The 19,473-nt window shown below is 41.0% G+C and overlaps 1 protein-coding gene across 1 annotated transcript in view; it reads left to right on the forward strand.

Moving 5' to 3' along the window:
* The window catches only part of cxcl12a (chemokine (C-X-C motif) ligand 12a (stromal cell-derived factor 1)), a 37,701-nt gene extending 22,449 nt beyond the window's left edge, over positions 1-15,252 (forward strand). Inside the window, exon 4 of the mRNA XM_038960273.1 lies at positions 11,988-15,252. Coding sequence (XP_038816201.1) covers positions 11,988-12,015 — 28 coding nt within the window. The 3' untranslated portion in view covers positions 12,016-15,252. The remainder of the gene's footprint in view (positions 1-11,987) is intronic.
* The last annotated feature ends 4,221 nt before the right edge of the window (positions 15,253-19,473 follow it).

Genomic DNA, 19,473 nt, shown 5'->3' on the forward strand with positions numbered 1-19,473 from the left:
ATAATCATTAAAATAATTGGCAACATCAAAATTCCAGCATTCTTTACGACTACTGGCAGGTAACCTAGTGGTTAGTGCGTTGGGACAGTAACTGAAAGGTTGCTAAATTGAATCCCTGAGCTGACAAGGTAAAAATCTGTCATTCTACCCCTGAACAAGGCAGTTAACCCATTGTTCCTAGGCTGTCATTGTAAATAAGAATTTGTTCTTAACTGAATTGCCAAGTTAAATAAAGGTATTTGTTTTTTCATTTTTATAATAATTATATCATTGATCTTGGCTTCATAATACAGTTTATTTTTCTTTTTGTTGAGTTTAGTCACATCATTTCTCAATTTGCAGTAAGTAAGCCAGTCAGATGTTCAGCCAGACTTATTAGCCACTCCTTTTGCCCCATCTCTTTCAACCATACAGTTGTTCAATTCCTCAATCTTTGGAGCCTTAACAGTTCTAACAGTTAGTTTATTAACAGGTGCATGTTTGTCAATAATTGGAAGAAGCAATTTCATACGTTCATCAAGTGCAGCGTCTGGATGCTCCTCATTAATCCCATCAAACCAACAAATATTTTTAACATCATGTGTTGTTGCCTACCCTTACCACCTGGGGGTGGCCCGTCAGGAAGTCCAGGATCCAGTTGCAGAGGGAGATGTTTAGTCCCAGCGTCCTTAGCTTAGTGATGAGCTTTGAGGGCACTATGATGTTGAACGCTGAGCTGTAGTCAATGAACAGCATTCTCACGTAGGTGTTCCTTTTGTCCAGGTGGGAAAGGGCAGTGTGGAGTGCAATGGAGATTGCGTCATCTGTGGATCTGTTGGGGCGGTATGCGAATTGGAGTGAGCCATGACCAGGCTTTCAAAGCACTTCATGGCTACAAACGTGAGTGCTACGGGTCGGTAGTTATTTAGGCAGGTAATTTAGGCAGGTTACAATAGTCTATTTATTGTGGTGTTGAAAACGCAAGCCATGATATTGAAGTCCCCGAAGTCAGTATGCTTTCTTTATTGGTTGTGTGGTGCATTGGCACAGAAACCTTTTGGTGGGAAATTTGTTGCTTATATTTTATATAATCATAAATATGGCGTAATATGTTTAACTGTGGGGAGGGGGGCGCATTTTTTGAATGACACCTTGAGTTGGAACTTCACCTCCGTCTGCTGAACACCTGCCCTAGCCGCCGTTAACAGAACTACAGGAAAGCATCCCACCTTGTACCGGAGTCCTAGCTTAAATATGGACCAATAGAAGTATATAGTGAACTTCAAAAAGACGCCATTACTATTGCTCTATTGCACCGTGCTCTAAAGAAATGCCAGGAGGAGATTCAACCGATAACAAATGAGGAAAAAGGGGTGCTTTGGTGAATATTCGTCCCAGTTTACTAACTCCTCTTACACACTCACTGCTACCGCTTGGTTAGTAGCATGGTTCACCTTCCTCTGCTCTGGCGAGGGTGGCGTCAGAGTTGTGACATCCCTGGGATCCGGTCATGGCTAGACAGTATACAATTTATGTCAAATTGATGTCAAACGTTGAATTGGTTTTGCATTTTAGCTAACCCTTTTCCTAACCTAAACCTAATTCCACTCACCTGATGCGTAAGTTCTCCTAACCTGATACGATAAGTAAATTCTGGTCAATTCCGACATAATATCCCATCTAGTCAAAACCCTAGGATCCTGTTTAGGCTTTCCCAAAGTCAGAGCTCTAGGATGATGCCACGTTAGAAGACAACTTGGAACTTGGAAATCTCCGACCCCCTTGTTCAGTGTTTTTGCTGCGTTCACGTGCTAGCCGGAACTAGGAAACTCTGAAATGTACGACTTGGTTGTAGTTAATCAAGTGTCGCGTTCAACCAGCCAGGCCCCCCATGAAAACAACTACATCGACAATGATCCTTTGCTAGTTATGGCCACTTTCACCGTGATCCTTAGTGATTTTTTGGTGCCATTCAGCCCCTTCAGCAATATGGTGCGTTACAAATTCAAATACTTCTGGCTTCATGCATAGAAAGTTTTCCATAGAAATACGTGGATGATGCACTATCACAATCTACTGGTTTTAATGTCTATGCGTTCAACAAATTAGTAAGCCGTAATTTCAGAGTTTCCTAGTCCCGACAAGCATGTGAACGTCTCTGAAAAACTCTGAAAAAAACTAGCTTCAACTGTAAAAAATATTTTTGAAGGTTCATCAACTCTTAGAGCTCTGACTTTTTGACCTGAAGACCACTGATAGTTTTTTTCAAAGTTCCCAGTTGTCTTGAAAGCACCATGATTCCAGAGTTTCCGACTTGGAATTCCGAGTTGGATGACCTTTTAAAACGTTATTTCCCAGTCGGAGCTAGTTTTTTTTCTTCAGATTTCCCAGTTGTCTTGAAAGCTGCGTTCATAACCTAGGTGGGAAGGTGGAAATTACCAGCTGGGAAGTCGTAAATACCCGTGTGATCCATTCACATGCTTTGATTGGCTAATGGCCAACAAACTGCCAACAAACTGCATCAACCATAAACTAAAAGTACAGCTATCGTGTTTGTAAACAAATTATAGTGTTAAAAACACCATAGTAAAAGACACTTATTTATAAACAATGTTTTGTTGTTGCATTTAACTGCTGAAAATGCTGTTATCGAGGTAATTTCCTTATTAGGTGACATCAGAGGTCAGCATGTGGGAGAAATCGGAGTTCAGGGATGATTGACGAGTTTCCCACTAGTAATTACCAGTTGGAGGGGCATTTGAGGGGATTTTTCCCAGTCGTATGTGGTACATACCACATTCCCACATGGTTATGAAAGCAGCATAAAGCAAGTCGGAGGTCGGAGATTTCAGAGTTCCCAGTTGTCTTGAACACAGCTTAAGTCAGGTAATGCAGTGTGATGACATCATGACAAGGTGTTTTGGCAACGTCAAACTTGCCAGTTCATGGGAGAAATGTTTTGAGGTTTACATTGAGCTGTAGAAGGAGGGAAAGATGGTGGAAGTGGATGCTGAGTTCGAATCAAGCAGCGCGTCGAGCAAAGTTGGTGAAGACGAATGTTCTGAATGGACTTTAAAATTGGAGTGGAGGATACGTGTATGAATCGCTTCTTGTTGGGATGCATTTGTTGAGTAAGGATGCATATGTGGGAGACCCGTTTGAGGTGTCGAAAATGGTGAAGTATGCACTGGGGAAAGTGGAGTTTGTCAGAGTGACCAGGAATTGTTTTATTTTGATTAATTGTATTTCTGAAGAACAGAGGAAGATTGCAGTGAGAATCTGGACAGGGCCTCCCGAGTGGCGCAGCGGTCTAAGGCACTGCATCGCAGTGCTAGAGGCGTCACTACAGACCCGGGTTCTGTGTCGCGAGACGACCGGGAGACCCATGAGGCGGCGCACAATTGGCCCAGCGTCATCCGGGTTAGGGGAGGGTTTGGCCGGCCGTCCGGGTTGTCCTTGTCCCCCCGCTTTAGCAACTTCTGTGGCGGGCCGGACGCATGCACGCTGACTTCAGTCGCCAGTTGTACGGTGTTTCCTTCGACACATTGGTGCGACTAGCTTCCGGGTTAAGCGAGCAGCGTGTCAAGAAGCAGTGTGGCTTGCCAGGGCTATGTGTCGGAGGACGCATGGCTCTCGACCTTCGCCTCTCCCGAGTCCGTACGGGAGTTTCAGCGATGGGACAAGACTCACTAGCAATTGGATATCACGAAATTGGGGAAATAAAGGGGTAATAAGTAAAAATATATATACAGTATATAACATCCGGACAACAGAAGTTTTGTGTTTTAAACTTCGGAGTAGAGCACCCGTCAAAGAAGTCATGTCAGGGTTGACGACGGATGTTCAGGTTAAATACCTGAAGAGAATTCCTGGTGTGGTTGGGGCCCGGGGTCTGACCTGCTGGCTGAATGGAGAAAAAGAAGAAAGTCTGTCGGTCCTGTTGTTTTTTGATAAAGAGCAAATACCTACATATGTGAAGCTTGGTTTTGTAAGATACACTGTAAGAGCGTTCATCCCCCAAACCATTACAGTGTAAGAATTGTGAAGGATTTGGCCATGTTTCAAGTGTGTGCAGACGGACAGTTTAGTTTAGTATATTTATTTATTTTGGTCGTTTGGTCGTTTTTTGCTAGTTTGTTCCATTTTGGGGAATCCTGTTTCCATCCCGCACAGTAGTTGGTGGGTTGCACATTAAATTGTGCGATCTCCAATATACCATAGAAGAAGAAGAAACGTCTTGAGAAGAATAAACATTAACATCGTGAAATGTGAGTATTATGTTTATTTATTCAACAAATTACGTTAAAATGTTCATCAACATACTTTCATATGAAGGTTAAATTCAATCATTAGGACATAACGCAGAGTCAGGTCTCTAGCCAAGCTAGCTACCAGGTGATCTTGTCGTTTTTACGCTATGAACAACTAATTGTATATTCAGGAATGTGTCAATGATGTAGGAATGCACAGTTTTCAAATCCTGAATTGGTGATCTTGCTGGCCAGCTAATGACAAATCATATTTTTCAAACTGTTTTCATTCAGGGACGAAAGAGGACAATGCATTGGCAGGACAAAACTCTTTCCCGACTGGTTTGAAGGTAAGAAATTGGAACATTATCGGATAAAAATAAGCAAGAAATGCTTTTAGCTGTGTTCTGCTTACTTGCTAGCTAGCCAAATCATTTGTCATGCGTTGTTTGATTGATGTGTTGTTTTCTAGTCAATGATCATGCATGCCGTGTCTGTTTACTTCCTCTTGTCAGTTTCCTCCCTCTGTCTTGTGTTCCACCTTTGGGGTTAAAGGCAATGTTACAAGTTAAATAAAAGGCAAATTGTAATCATACTGTTAAGACTTTGATCCGTACAAATGATCAATTAACGCACAGGCTACGTTAGGATCATGGTTCAAAATAATCTAAATAATGAATGGTAAACCAAGTTGTAAGCTATACGGGCTATCTAAGGTATGGCATTGTTATGAAGAATATGTTTTGAAGTATGAAATTAGGGGTTAACAAGTCAGGGTAACAAGCCCCAGCTGAGACTGGTCAGGTAGCCTAACAAGGGTTTGGCTGCTCTCTGCAAACACGGTCCCCTTTTCTATATGTACATGAACACTACCTGTCACGATCGTCAAAGGGAGAGAGAGAGGACCAAGGCGCAGCGCGTGAAAAATACATCTTATTTTTATTATAAGAAGGAAAAACGAAACAAAACAACCGTGAAGCTATAAATACAGAATGTGCTGACACAAACACTACACATAGACAATTACCCACAAAACAGCTAAAGCCTATGGTTGCCTTAAATATGGCTCCCAATCAGAGACAACAATAACCAGCTGTCTCTAATTGAGACCCAATTCAGGCAACCATAGACTTTCCTAGACACCTACACTGAACACTAAACCATCTACTCTACTAAACCCCCTAAACCATACAACACCCTAGACAATACAAAAACACACAAACCTCCCCATGTCACACCCTGACCTAACTAAAATAATAATGAAAACAAAGATAACTAAGGCCAGGGTGTGACACTACCCCACTCTCTGTCTCTGTTCCCGTGTATCTATATTAACCCTGTCTTCTCTGCGTCATGGTTCCAGTCTATCTACAGGTGACCAGGTGGACCTCTTCACCAAGCAGGCCTTCGCTGCAGTCTTACGTCACCAGCAGAACCCAAAGGTCTATGATGAGGTACTTTATGTAAGGACAAAGCACTGGGTATTCAATGATTGGGTCATTACTGTATCATTACTGTATGAAGAATGTGTTGCACATGAATAGAATCATAGTAAGTATTATTAAAACATATGAATCTCTAATATATTATAAGAGAGTGTATTCCCCCCCCCCCCTCAGATTAAGATTGTGCTTCCAACCTGCCGCATGGATACCTCAGCATCCATGAGGGCATCATCATGGTAAGGGTAGGAGAGGGGAAGGTAGGACAGGGACGGGAAGGGAAAATAATAGAATTCTGAGTGATTAACATTTAAATGTAAGCCCTGTAACCCACTGCCTCTGACCAGTAATGGTCTCTACTCAGTCTCAATAAAGTTTTAGCTGTTTTCCGGGTTCCTTAGATACTATGTTTCTGAGCTCTCTGACCTCCTCCCTATAGGCTGTCTCATCGTTGTCGGTGATCAGGCCCACCACTGTTGTGTCAGCCATGACCAGCCTTTCAAAGCATTTCGTGACTTGACAGTTAATGCAGTTTTTGTATTCTGATCATGTTGTTCTGATCATGGAATTTCAAACACATCACGTGTCGACACCTACATTTACCGTGTCTACATTGTGTCCGGATTTTCCGTGCTATATTTCCGTGCTATATTTCCGTGCTATATTCAAATGCCAGTAAGCATTGGCAAGATATTATAATAACACAGCAACAAAATGTTTTGGTATTTTATTAGGACCCCCATTAGCTGTTGTGAAAGCAGCATCTACTCTTCCTGGGGTCCACACAAAACATGAAATGTGACATATTACAGAACATTAACAGACAAAAACAGCTCAAGGATAAAGTACATAAATGTAAAAACGGCACACGTAGCCTACATATCAATACAATATCTAGATCAAATAGGGGAGAAGCACTGTGCCATGAGGTGTTCCTTTATCTGTTTTTTTATTAACCAGGTTTGCTGTTCACTTGAGCAATATGAGACGGAAGAGAGTTCCATGCAATAATGGCTCTATATAATACTGTACACTTTCTTGATATTTTAACGAGGTTGTAAGCTAAGACTAATGCTGTTCCTCTGTTTCCAGAGTGATGGTTCATATTGTAGCTCACGAGTAGGGACTGGAACACCACCTCAGGTCCTATGTGAAGGTACAGTACAATCTCTACACTAAACTAGCCTTACACCTATAGACGTATACCACCTCATCACTCGTGCTGATCTCATATTTATCATTGAGAGCTTTTAAGTGACTGTGGCTCTCTCTGCCCCTGGTGTCTCTCTCCAGTTTGTGTTCAAGCCAGAGCCGAACTCAGCCAGCGGGGTGTCCCTAACCCTAAGAGTGTCCATGAGGAGCTGGCTAAAGCCATGACAGCCAACCTCAAACCCTCCACTTACTTCCTCACCAGCAACAAACTGCGTTTGTTTACTTTCTTTCTAGTATTATTTTTGATTATCCAGATTACAAGCATTTCGCTACACCCGCAATATCATCTGCTAAATATGTGTATGTGACCAATAAAATTGGATTTGATCAACTTGATTGGATTACAGTAAATCACTGCTGCCTTTGTTCCTTATGTGAGTGTGTGTGTGTGTATAAGTTCATGTGTAAAGTATGTTGTCCCTGTATGTTGCAGTACTCGTTGTACTCCGTAGAAGCCTTGGTGAAGTCTATGGCCCAGCATAGGACCCAGGGTGGTAAATTCAACCTGTCTAGAAGACCAAGTTTCTCTGCCTCCTTCCACCACACAGTAGATAAACATGCTGAGGCCTCACATCAACAAGAACTACAAGGACAAACTGGACGCTGCCCGAAACACCAACCACAGTCTGGCAGTCTTGGTGTGCCATAGACTGCCAACAAAAAAGTTGTTGGTTTCATTCAGAAAATTGCCACATTCAGTTCTATGGTAATGCTATTTTCTTGATATGAGGACTGATGACTTATTGTTTGCTACAAGAAGCTAAATAAATCATATTTACTATTGTAGTGTTAATCTATCTGTGAAAATCTGAAGAAAACAGAAACTAAGGTGAAAGTAATAGTAATTTACACAATAACAGGGAAACAGAGCATTGCTTTAGAATACAGTGTCAAGGCCCCGTAGGTACACTGAAACTATGGTGAAACTATCCAGGAAGTAACAGTAAGCTACACTGAAACAATGGTCCTAGTAATTTACACGGTAACGGGAACAGAGCGTTGCTTTAGAATACAGCCCCATAGGTACACTGAAACAATACGGTGAGACTACGCACGAAGTAACAGGTAAGGTACATAATATGTACTTAAGTACAGTGCTGAAATAACTATAATGACAGGAAAGTAATCGGAAACAAGACAAAAGGCAGTTTCAAGCAAAGACCTAAAAAGGACGTTTTTAGGATGGTCCACATAAAGCATAAGTGAAAGTTCCAAGTACATTCTTAATAAGTATACCCTCTATTATTGGTAGTTCTTCAGTAAGGAATAGTTGTTCCTACATAACAACCAGGATAATTCATCACTCTTTATATCAGTACTTAGCAGCTACAAACAAAATATTAAGATAATTGGTGTTCATGCCTGGTTGTTGCCATCTTATTTCATTGTTTTTTCCAGGTACTTTCCAGACATTACCCTCTTATTCAGCTAGCCTTGTGACCTAAGCCACCCTGCTATTTCCTGTTTCCTGTGTTCCTCTGCCCTCTGATTGGAGAAGAGCTGAGTAAATGTAACCCAATCCGCTTCAAGCTTTCAGCCTCTCTAGTAATAGTATTTTATGTTCTCTTCCTGTGAAGAGGAATTATTTGATAAAACAATGACTTTGTCCTTACTGCCATTAGCCCATAGAAACACATTCAATAACATATTCATACATGGTAAAACAGATTGTAAGAAAGTATGTTTTGGGGGGCGCTAGTGAGCAACCCATGGGGTAGACCAATTGCATTTATTTAATAGTTTCTTTGTGCTTTGACCCGCTAAAGAACTAGGAAACACAGCCTTTGAATGACGTGCGTTACTTTGTTCAACTTTTATTTGAGTTTTAATGTGTAAATGCGGCTCCTCGGCTCTGTGAAAAAATGAACACCAAGGATTTGAAGGCCGAGATTCTTGCTGCCCTCAGAGCGGATATTTCATCTATACTCAAGTCGGAACTCAAGGAGGCGCTCAATGAGGACTTTCATTTTATTAAGTCGGAGTTACAAGCAGTCAAGAATGAACTCGCAAAGCATACAGCAATCGTTCGTACTGAACTGGATACAGTTTTAAAAAACGGTCTGAAAGCCTGTACATAATAAAACTATTCCAAAGCATGCATCCTGTTTGCAATAAGGCAACAAAGTAATATTGCAAAAAATGTGGCAAAGCAATTAACTTTTTGTCCTGAATATAAAGTGTAATGTTTGGGGCAAATCCAATACACCACATTACTGAGTACCACTCTCCATATTGTCAAGCATAGTGGTGGCTGCATCATGTTATGTGTATGCTTGTAATCGGTAAGGGATAGGGAGTTTTTCAGGATAAAAAAGAAACAGATTGGAGCTAAGCACAGACAAAATCCTAGAGGAAAACCAGTCTGCTTTCCACCAGACACTGGGAGATCAATTCACCTTTCAGCAGGACAATAACCTAAAACACAAGGCCAAATGTACACTGGAGTTGCTTACCAAGAAGACAGTGAAAGTTCCTGAGTGGCCGAGTTAAATGTTTGACTTAAGTCTACTTGAAAACCTATGGCAATACATGCAAATAGTTGTCTAGCAATGATCAACAACCAATTTAACAGAGCTTGATGAATTTTGAAAATAATAATGGGCAAGTGTGGCAAAATCCAGGTGTGGAAAGCTCTTAGAGACTTACCCAGAAAGACTCACAGCTGTAATCGCTGCCAAAGTTGCTTCTATAAAGTATTTTAGTCAGCGGTGTGAATACCTATGTAAATGAGATATTTCTGTAGTTCATTTTCAATAAATGTGCAAACATTTCTAAAAACATGCTTTTCATATTGTCATTATGGGGTATTGTGTGTAGATGGGTGAGAGAGAAAAATATATTTAATACATTTTGAATTCAGGCTGTAACGCAACAAAATGTGAAATAAGTCAAGGGGTGTGAATCCTTTCTGAAGGCACTGTAGCTGCCAGACACAGATCAGCATGCAGACTACTGTACTATACAAACATAGAGGCAGACAGTGTACAGCTCTTACACACCGTTGTGGGCGTGTTGGAGAGCTGCACTGCTCAACTCCTTGAGAATGCCTTCGTTCGAGAAGAATTGGATCACTAAGAATCAAATGAACTCTGCAGGTGTTTCTCTGTTGTGTGGGTATTGAAAAAAGGAAATGACAGAGGTTAGATAGACTATTTTCTCCCATGCTTCTGGTGCGTGGGTGCGCTCTTGGCCAAGTGTGAAGAGCTACTTGTAGTGGGTACGCCAGTCAAAGCAACGTATATGTCCAGCCAGAGTATCTAGTGATTCTATAGAGTTAACTGGCTACAGAGAGAGATATTTAACTGGGTCCTGAGCAGTAATGGTACGTTGATAAAATCACTGGAAAGCCAAACCAGGAAAAATTGCCATACTACATCCTATGTGGTGATAATTGCGTTTTTGGCTCTATAACCTGTTAGTTCATATGCCTTGCCACCATGATAGCCAAAAACAAGATACAATTCAACCACACCTATGTTTCCTCACAAAACCAGAGAGCAACATCTGTCCGTTGAAGTCTAGAAAGCACATTGCATGTAACATGTTACATGACCTACAGCATGGTCAAGTAAGTTAATGTTTCCGACATTTTCGGACTACTAAACAACTATTGATTTAAAACAGAGTTACCGCAAGTAGCAAAGAAAACAGGAGCTGCCTCCACTATTCCAGCACCAATTTCAACTTTAACATTTCAACATCATCATATTATCTTTGCTTAGTCTAATGCAGTGACAACTAAAATATACCAAAAACTATTTAGTCCAATCAACATAAGCTAAATATTAAGTAGCAGTCCATGGTACTGATTTCTGTCTGTGCGCACGCGCGTTCAAGTAGAAAAACATGTTCACTCACCCTACTTGTAGAGAAACGCTAATACCATCCACCTTTCTCTCATGTTACCAAAACTATCTATGAGTCTGCCATACCGTACACACTTTTAGTTTTTGTTGTCCTAGGCCTAACTTCCTTTCATGGGCAACGATGAGCCAGCTGGTTAACACTAGCCTAGTACATCTAGCTACATATTGAACTTCCATCCTCTCAGGCAAGGAGCACAATGTATGAATTCATGGTTGGATCAAAATCACCATTATAATCATTGGCCAGTATGGAGAATTAAGTAAAACCACAAGTCAAAATCCCTATCTCCATCCATGGCTAATTTATGAAAGGGACATTTTTAGCTAGCTAGCTAGCCCCCTTAGGACAACAACATAACGAGATGCAACAATTTATTTTTTCTGTCAATGACGTTTGGCTTTTGATGTGATTGGAGTGAAGCCAAATCCAAACTGGCTTCCCTTCACACTTTTTTGGGTACGCCAGGACCATTCACAGTTTCGCTCACTCAGTTTCGCTCAACACTGTTTAGCTATTTATTTATTTTTATTATCAAGGGAGGCCAAATACTCGCTAGCTTCCCCTGCATTCAATGCTACGGATGGCAAAATTATCATACTCTTTTTTGACAGGACAGCATGAAATAGATGGGCTTCACATACAGAGACAGAGGGGCGCTGTTTTGCTCGCTCGGATGCTTTCTCCAGTGAGATACATTCAGCCTCTTGCGAGTTGAAGGAAAATTATGAAACACAGACAGGCAAAAGATAAATAATTGTATATGTTTTTTTCTTGGGACATTTTTTGGGGACACCTGGTTCCCTTGAAATCCCTGAATACGCTGCCACTGGTCCTGATAGAGAGACTTAAGCTGGATAATCATTGTGTTGAATGTGTTTCGTACCATTAGTCTAATTGACCCATGTGTTACTAACAGCTACAACTGTCTGGAAAATACAGAGAGTATTAATACAGGGGACACACACACAAACACACAGGAGGAGTGTTTCGCTGTGGACCCCAGTAGCAGTAGTTATCACAGGGGAGGTTTGGCAGAGCGAGGTAGTACATTCCAGTTTCTCTAACACTGGGCAGCAGAGACTCAGACTAAAACAAATAGTCATTAATCTAAATATGGTGTTTAATCAAAGTGTTTTTGCTGGCGGAACAGTCAAGTGGTTGACCTGAACACACAAGGACGAATCCATATGTCTATGTTAACTATTGTATATTCATACTGGGTGTTTCTCTGTTTCAGGATGAAGAAAGCTAAGCAGATCAACTAGAGAGCCTGCAGGAAGACCACCCAACAGAAACAGTGCCAAGTGAAGGTCTACACTCCTCTTGCACATTCTTCACATTTTACTACCTTAAATTTTTATCTAAAAAGGGATCATATTCAATTTTTTTCCAACAGATCTACACAACCTACATTTTCAAAGTGAAAGAAAGTTATTAAAAAAAAGCGAAGATGTCTTCACACCCCAGAGATAGTACTTGGTGGAAGCTCCTTTGTCAGCTATTACAGCTGTGAATAATTTAGGATAATATTCTACCAACTTTGCACAACTCGTAGGACAACATACTTGTATGACCATTGTTTTTGTCAAAATAGCTCTAAGTCAATAAATTTGGTTGCGAATCATTTATGGACAGAAATATTCAAACATTGTCTCTGATTTTCAAGAAAACGTAAGTCAGGTCTAGAACACTCAGGAACACTCAACACCTCTTGGAAAGCAATTCTGGTGTCTTTGACATAAAACATTGTGTAATTGTCTTTCTGAAAAATACAGAGGTGGGTTTTCCTTGAACTTTTTACCTGGGGTTTGCTCCTTTCATATTTGTTTTGACTTTGATTCCTTCTTTTCACTTTGTCATACAGGCCAGTAATGGGAAGGGAATGCACTGTTGTTGATCCCTTTGTTTTTTTAGTATTGTGGTGGCAGCATCATGTTATGGGTATGCTTGTCATCGGCAAGGACTGGGGAGTTTGTCAGGATCAAAATAAATATGAAAGGAGCAAAGCCCAGGTAAAATGTTAGAGGAAAACCCGAATCGGTCTTCTGAAAACCCAATCCTTGGATAGTTCTACTTTTCTGAGACAATTACACCATTTTTTATGCCAAACACACACTATAATAGCTTTCTAAGAGGTGTTGAATGTTCCTGAATGGTCCATTCTCTGTCCTGACTTAAATGTGCTTTAAAATTCTGAGACAAGGTTTGAATATTGCTGTCCATCAATGATTCCCATCCAAATGCACTGAGCTTGAGCAATTTTGACAAAAACAATGGATATATGTTGCCCTAAGAGTTGTGAAAGGTTGGTAGAATCTCATTCAAAATATTCACATCTGTAATCACTGCCAAAGGTGCTTCCACCAAGTATTTACTTTGGGGTGGGAAAACACGCAATCAATACATCCTCATTTAGTGTTTTTCAGTCATTTGAAAAATGTTATATCAAATGTGGAGTCGGTTGTGTAGATCAGTAGGAAACAAATCTAATGTAATCCCTTTTTAGATGTAATTTTAAGGCAAATTGTGAAGGGGTATGTACACTTTCACTAGCGGCTGTATGTAATGTGAGGAGTATAGCGTGTAACATCTACTCACCTGGCACGCACGCTGAACAGCACTTATCCTGTCCATCACGGAACCATCCAACCCATGGCTTGCCAAAACCACCACCTCTGTTACCTATGTTACCATAACCACTTGTACCCCTTATAGAATCCACCCCTATTAGCGCCAAGTGAAATTATATCTGTGCATGTATGTTTTTATATATGATGTATATACTGTTTTTTTACTATCCTATTTGATCGGTATAGATTTTTGGAGTTGTTTTGGCCCCTGGCTTCTCTGTCATTTAGGAATTAGAACTGTGCTTTAGGTAGGTATTGATGGGGCTGAGATAGGGAGAGGAAGGAAAGGAAGAGATAATGAGGGAGGATTCATGACAGAATTCACAACTCACAATCCAACTCTATCAGCTTGTCCTGGAGAGTGTACAAGGTTCAGCAATGCAAAGAAATATCCAAGAGGCATGGGGGTGTTCACGTGTGCAGGGCAGCGCCACTAGAACACACTACAGCATGTCTGCTTAAGAACACACCGGAGTGAATGGACATCCCTGTCTAGTACCGACTCAACCAATATTTTTTTGTTTTGTATCCAGCCATGCTGGATGTTGAAGTATTTTATATAAAGAGTCTTAATGTGAAACATAGTCTGTGATTTTATTCTCTGAGCAGCTTTGGTAATTAGCAAAGACATAGATATACACAGTTTGGAAAAGTTAGTTGGAGATTTAGAATTTCAGTCGGCGCCACGTTGGCACGAAGGTTCCAAGATATTGACTCTCAAGTTAAAATGCTAATTCCAATGTTGTTGTCATGGAACGGTGGCTGCCAGTTTGGTGCCAACAGTTGGTTTATCTCTGTAGAACTGTGACTGGTAGTGAGACCCTGTACAACCCTTCCAGTCTATAAGGTATTTTAAGAACTGTGTTTGTGGATGCGTGCGCGCGTGTGATAGCTGTTAGCTGTTAGCTGAACACGGTCATTGACGGAGAATGTTGAACGGTATGTTGTTGTATTTCGGTCTTTCTGAGTATTCTAGAACATTTCGAGTCAGAACTCTGCTTATTGAGCGACCAATGAAAAAGTAGTCGTCCGTAGCGGTGTCATGGTTATGGAAACATTAAAGGTAGTACGTCCAGATGTTATGAAAGGAACAGTTAATCCAGACTACCATAAAGGGAACGTTCAGTCACATAACTAACAACCCACGGCTTGCCAACTTCGTAGTTCAGGTTTCCCTTTAATTCCGACATTGACTAGTCCCGTACCGTATGAACTAAAATCCCAGACAACACATGCAGTGGGTTAACCAAACTAACTTGTTGTCAGACAGACTACCACGTCAATGGGTCATGAAACATTATGGAAATTATAAAGTTTCATATTTAGCAAACCAGACCCTATGAAAGCCAATCTATCAGCAGTTTTAGTGTGCTAGTGTTAGTAGCAGTATAGTAATAGTAATAGTAGAAATGGCAATAGTAGATAGATTGGCTTGACTGCCTATTAATGTCATATACTGTATGTTATTTTGGATACCGATATGCACTTTACATCCAACATATTCATTCATTAACAATACGTACGTTTAGAATGTTATAATGAGAACAAGAATATGATCCACACCGTTGGTCTACTACAGTTAGTCAACTGTTGTTTTTCTATTGTCTTTAGTGGTATAATACTTTACTTTCACTTTACTTTTTCATATAACAATCTTAAGCATGAGATGCATCACATTTTCATTTTGAGTAAAAACAAATATTGTAAGAAATATTATATTTTTGTAGTTTTATACGTCAAGCACACGTTCATATGAAGGAGCTCGAACGTATAATGTCTCCAGATCTTTTCACATGAGCCATTTCCTCTGATGTAACGTCATTTCAATGTTCAACTAGATTGTTGAGTAAAATGTAATCTTTAAATAAAAAGTATTCATTTTTATGTTTGCGTACTTTTTTCAATACTGTAAAGAGCAATAACAGAAACTATTGGCAACACTACATCACTACATCAACACATCAACACAACACAGGGGCGGCAGGTAGCCCCTGGTTAGAGGGTTGGGCCTGTAACCGAAAAGTTGCTGGATCGAATCCCTGAGCTGACAAAGTAAAATGCTGTCGTTCTGCCCCTGAACAAGGCAGTTAACCCACTGTTTCCCGGGTAGGCCGTCATTGTAAATAAGAGTTCTTAACTGACTTGCCTGGTTAAATAAATAAAAATATTCACTCAGGTTAAGTTGCCTTTATGTCATGGTTAATCTACAGCTATAGCTATTGCAGATCAGACCCCACAAACCCTGTTACAGGAAACTAGCGTTGTGTGTGCATGGGCCCTAACCCCTGCCAAATCTACTGTTTTAATATGGGACAATTAACACACACACATGCACATGTGCATGCACGCACACACACACACACACACACAAATGAACACACACATACACACTGCGCCAAGCAGGCCTCTCTTTTCTCATGCCTCCCTCAGGCATTACAAAGGGGAAACAGAGAAGGTCTGTCTCAGAGCTGCTAACAGACAGTCTATTAATGTCTGTACATACAGACCCCTGCAGTAACAAACCATGCTATGAATTAGCACACAGAATGGCTCAGATGAACCACTCAGAACTATGAAAAGAAGAACTTCTGGTCTCACACAGGGTCAATGGAAAACCAGTCCCCATACAGTTAGAATTAGTCATTCAAATTACATACCTGGTTTCCAGTGTGTGTGTGTGTGTGTGGTTAATTGTTCTCCCTTACTGTAGCTCCCATACTTTAACAATATACATACAGCCTTTGGGTCAGTCTGTGTTTGATGTCTCACACACACACACACACACACACACACACACACACACACACACACACACACACACACACACACACACACACACACACACACACACACACACACACACACACACACACACACACACACACACACACACAGTAGAGATTAAAGGAGAGAATGGTTGTAGTTATTTAGCCATTAACTGAACCACTGGTCATTATAGGAACACATTACAGTAAACAGGTTTGACCTTTGAACTTTGCTGTATGGGGGAACTGATGCAGAACTATAGTCTCTTTGATGAGAGAGATTCTTGACGGAACAAGTAAGACCTATCAGAAGATTAAGGCCTATCAGAAGCTGTTCAATTCACTCCATTTCGATCTTCAACAAACCAGCTTTGTAGGTCCATTCGCAGGTAAAACACACAGGCATTTCACAACCTTTGATGACACACAGGCAGGTACTCCTGCATGCATGCATGCATTAACCTATTACATCTAGCTACATGTTGAACTTCCATCCTCTCAGGGCAGGGGCACAATGTATGAATTTATGGTTCGAACAGAATCGCCATTATAATCATTGGCCAGTATGGAGAATTAAGTAAAACCACAAGTCCAAATCTCTATCACCATCCATGGGAAGTTTATGAAATATGCAACAGTTGAAGTTTTTTCTTTCAATGACGTTTGGCTTCTGATGTGATTGGCGTGAAGCAAAATCCAAACTGGCTTCTCTTGACACTTTTTAGGGGTGTGCCAGGACCATTCACTGCTGAGCTCACTCAGTTTAGCTGATAAAAATGATTTTAGTTGATCAAGGGAGTCCAAATGCTAGCTGGCTTCCCTTGCAGTTGATGCTATGGGAAGCAAAAATGTCATACTCTTTTTGACCAGACATCATCATATAGATGTGCTACACATACCGAGACTGAGGGGCGCTGTTTCGTTCGCTCAGATGCTTTCTCTGGTGAGATACATTCAGCCTCATGCGAATGGAAGGAAATTTATGAAACAGAGAGACGAAAGATACATTATTTTGTATGTTTTTTTCTTGGTACATTTTTCTTGGTGACAAGTGTGTGATGTTTGAGAAGCAAAGGGGTAAGTTCTATTTCATAAAGCTGTCACTACCAATTATTTGTCATGACTCAACACAGAGGCCAAAGACAATAAAATAGAACTCCCTGCTTAGTGCTGGAAGTGTTAACCGGTGAAGTAACATTAAATAATGGTGTGTTTTTAATCATTACTGAGTCAAAGGGTCTTGCAGTGCCTTCATAAAGTATTCATACCCCTTGACTTATTCCATATTTTGTTGTGTTACAGCCTGAATTCAACATTGATTAAATTATCACCTACACACAATACCCCATAATGACAAAGTAAAAAACATGTTTTTAGAAATGTTTGCAAATTTATTGAAAATGAAGTACACAAATATCTCACTTACATAAATATTGACACCCATTTGCTATGACATTCCAAAATGAGCTCAGGTGCATCCAATTTCCTTTGATCATCCTTGAGATGTCACTACAACTAGATTGGAGTCCACCTGTGGCCAATTCAATTGTTTGGACATGGTTTAGAAGGAAACACACCTGTCTATAAGGTCAAAAGGAACACTTATGTGAGAATGCTGTTCATGGACTACAGCTCAGCATTCAACACCATAGTGCCCACAAAGCCCATCACCAAGCTAAAGACCCTGGGACTAAACACCTCCCTCTGCAACTGGATCCTGGACTTCCTGACGGGCCGCCCCCAGGGGTTAACGGTAGGCAACAACAAATCTGCCACGCAGATCCTCAACAAGGGGGCCTCTCAGGGGTGCGTGCTTAGTCCCTTCCTGTACTCCTTGTTCACCCACGACTGCGTGGCCGAGCACGACTCCAACACCATCATTAAGTTTGCTGACGACACAACAGTGGTAGGCCTGATCACCGACAACAATGAGACAGCCTATAGGGAGGAGGTCAGGAACCTGGCCGTGTGGTTCCAGGACAACAACCTCTCCCTCAATGTGAGCAAGACAAAGGAGCTGATCGTGGACTACAGGAAAAAGAGAGCCGGACACGCCCCCTTTCACATCGGCAGTGCTGTAGTGGAGCGGGTAGAGTGTGTCAAGTTCCTTGGTGTCCACACCACCAACAAACTATCATGGCCGAAACACACCAAGACAGTCGTAAAGAGGGTACAACAACACCTTTTCCCCCTCAGGACACTGAAAAAATTTGACATGGGTCCCCAGATTCTCAAAAAGTTCAACAGCTGCACTATCAAGAGCATCCTGACCGATTGCATCACCGCCTGGAATGGCAATTGCTCTGCATCCGACCGTAACACGGAACCCAAACCGGCTACGCGCGTGCGCCATAGTGCACCATCGTGCGCCATCGTGCATAAATGCATTTTGTCCCCCCACACCAAACGTGATCACGACACGCAGGTTAAAATATCAAAACAAACTCTGAACCAATTATATTAATTTGGGGACAGGTCGAAAAGCATTAAACATTTATGGCAATTTAGCTAGCTAGCTAGCACTTGCTAGCTAATTTGTCCTATTTAGCTAGCTTGTTGATGCTAGCTAATTTGTCCTGGGATATAAACATTGAGTTGTTATTGTACCTGAAATGCACAAGGTCCTCTGCTCCACCAATTAATCCACACATAAAACGGTCAACCGAATCGTTACCAGTCATCTCTCCTCCTTCCAGGCTTTTTCTTCTCTTCACTTCATATTTCGTTTTTCAACCACTCCACAAATTTATTGTTAAAACTACTCTAGGATAGGGGGCAGCATCCGTAATTTTGGATGAAAAGCGTGCCCAAATTAAACTGCCTGCTACTCATGCCCAGAAACTAAGATATGCATATTATTAGTAGATTTGGATAGAAAACACTCTGAAGTTTCTAAAACTGTTTGAATCATGTCTGTGACTATAACATAACTTATTTGGCAGGTGAAACCCCGAGGACAAACCATTCAGATTTTGTTTTTTGAGGTCACTCTCTTTTCAATGGGATTTCATTGGGAATCCAGATTTCTAAGGGACCTTCTTGCAGTTCCTATCGCTTCCACTGGATGTCAACAGTCTTTAGAAATTGGTTGAGGTTTTTCCTTTGAGAAAGGAAGAAGTAACACTGTTCAGAATGAGGCTCGAGGGAAGTTTACTCTTTGTTAGAGGCGCGTTAAACAGAGGCTCGCTACACGTTGTTTTCCTCCGGTATTGAACACAGATCATCCCGTCTTCAATTTTATCGATTATTTACGTAAAAAAATACCTAAAGTTGTATTACAAAAGTAGTTTGAAATGTTTGGACAAAGCTTACAGGTAACTTTTGAGAT

Source organism: Salvelinus namaycush, chromosome 22 (genome assembly GCF_016432855.1).
Source record: "Salvelinus namaycush isolate Seneca chromosome 22, SaNama_1.0, whole genome shotgun sequence".
Taxonomy (NCBI): Eukaryota; Metazoa; Chordata; class Actinopteri; order Salmoniformes; family Salmonidae; genus Salvelinus; species Salvelinus namaycush.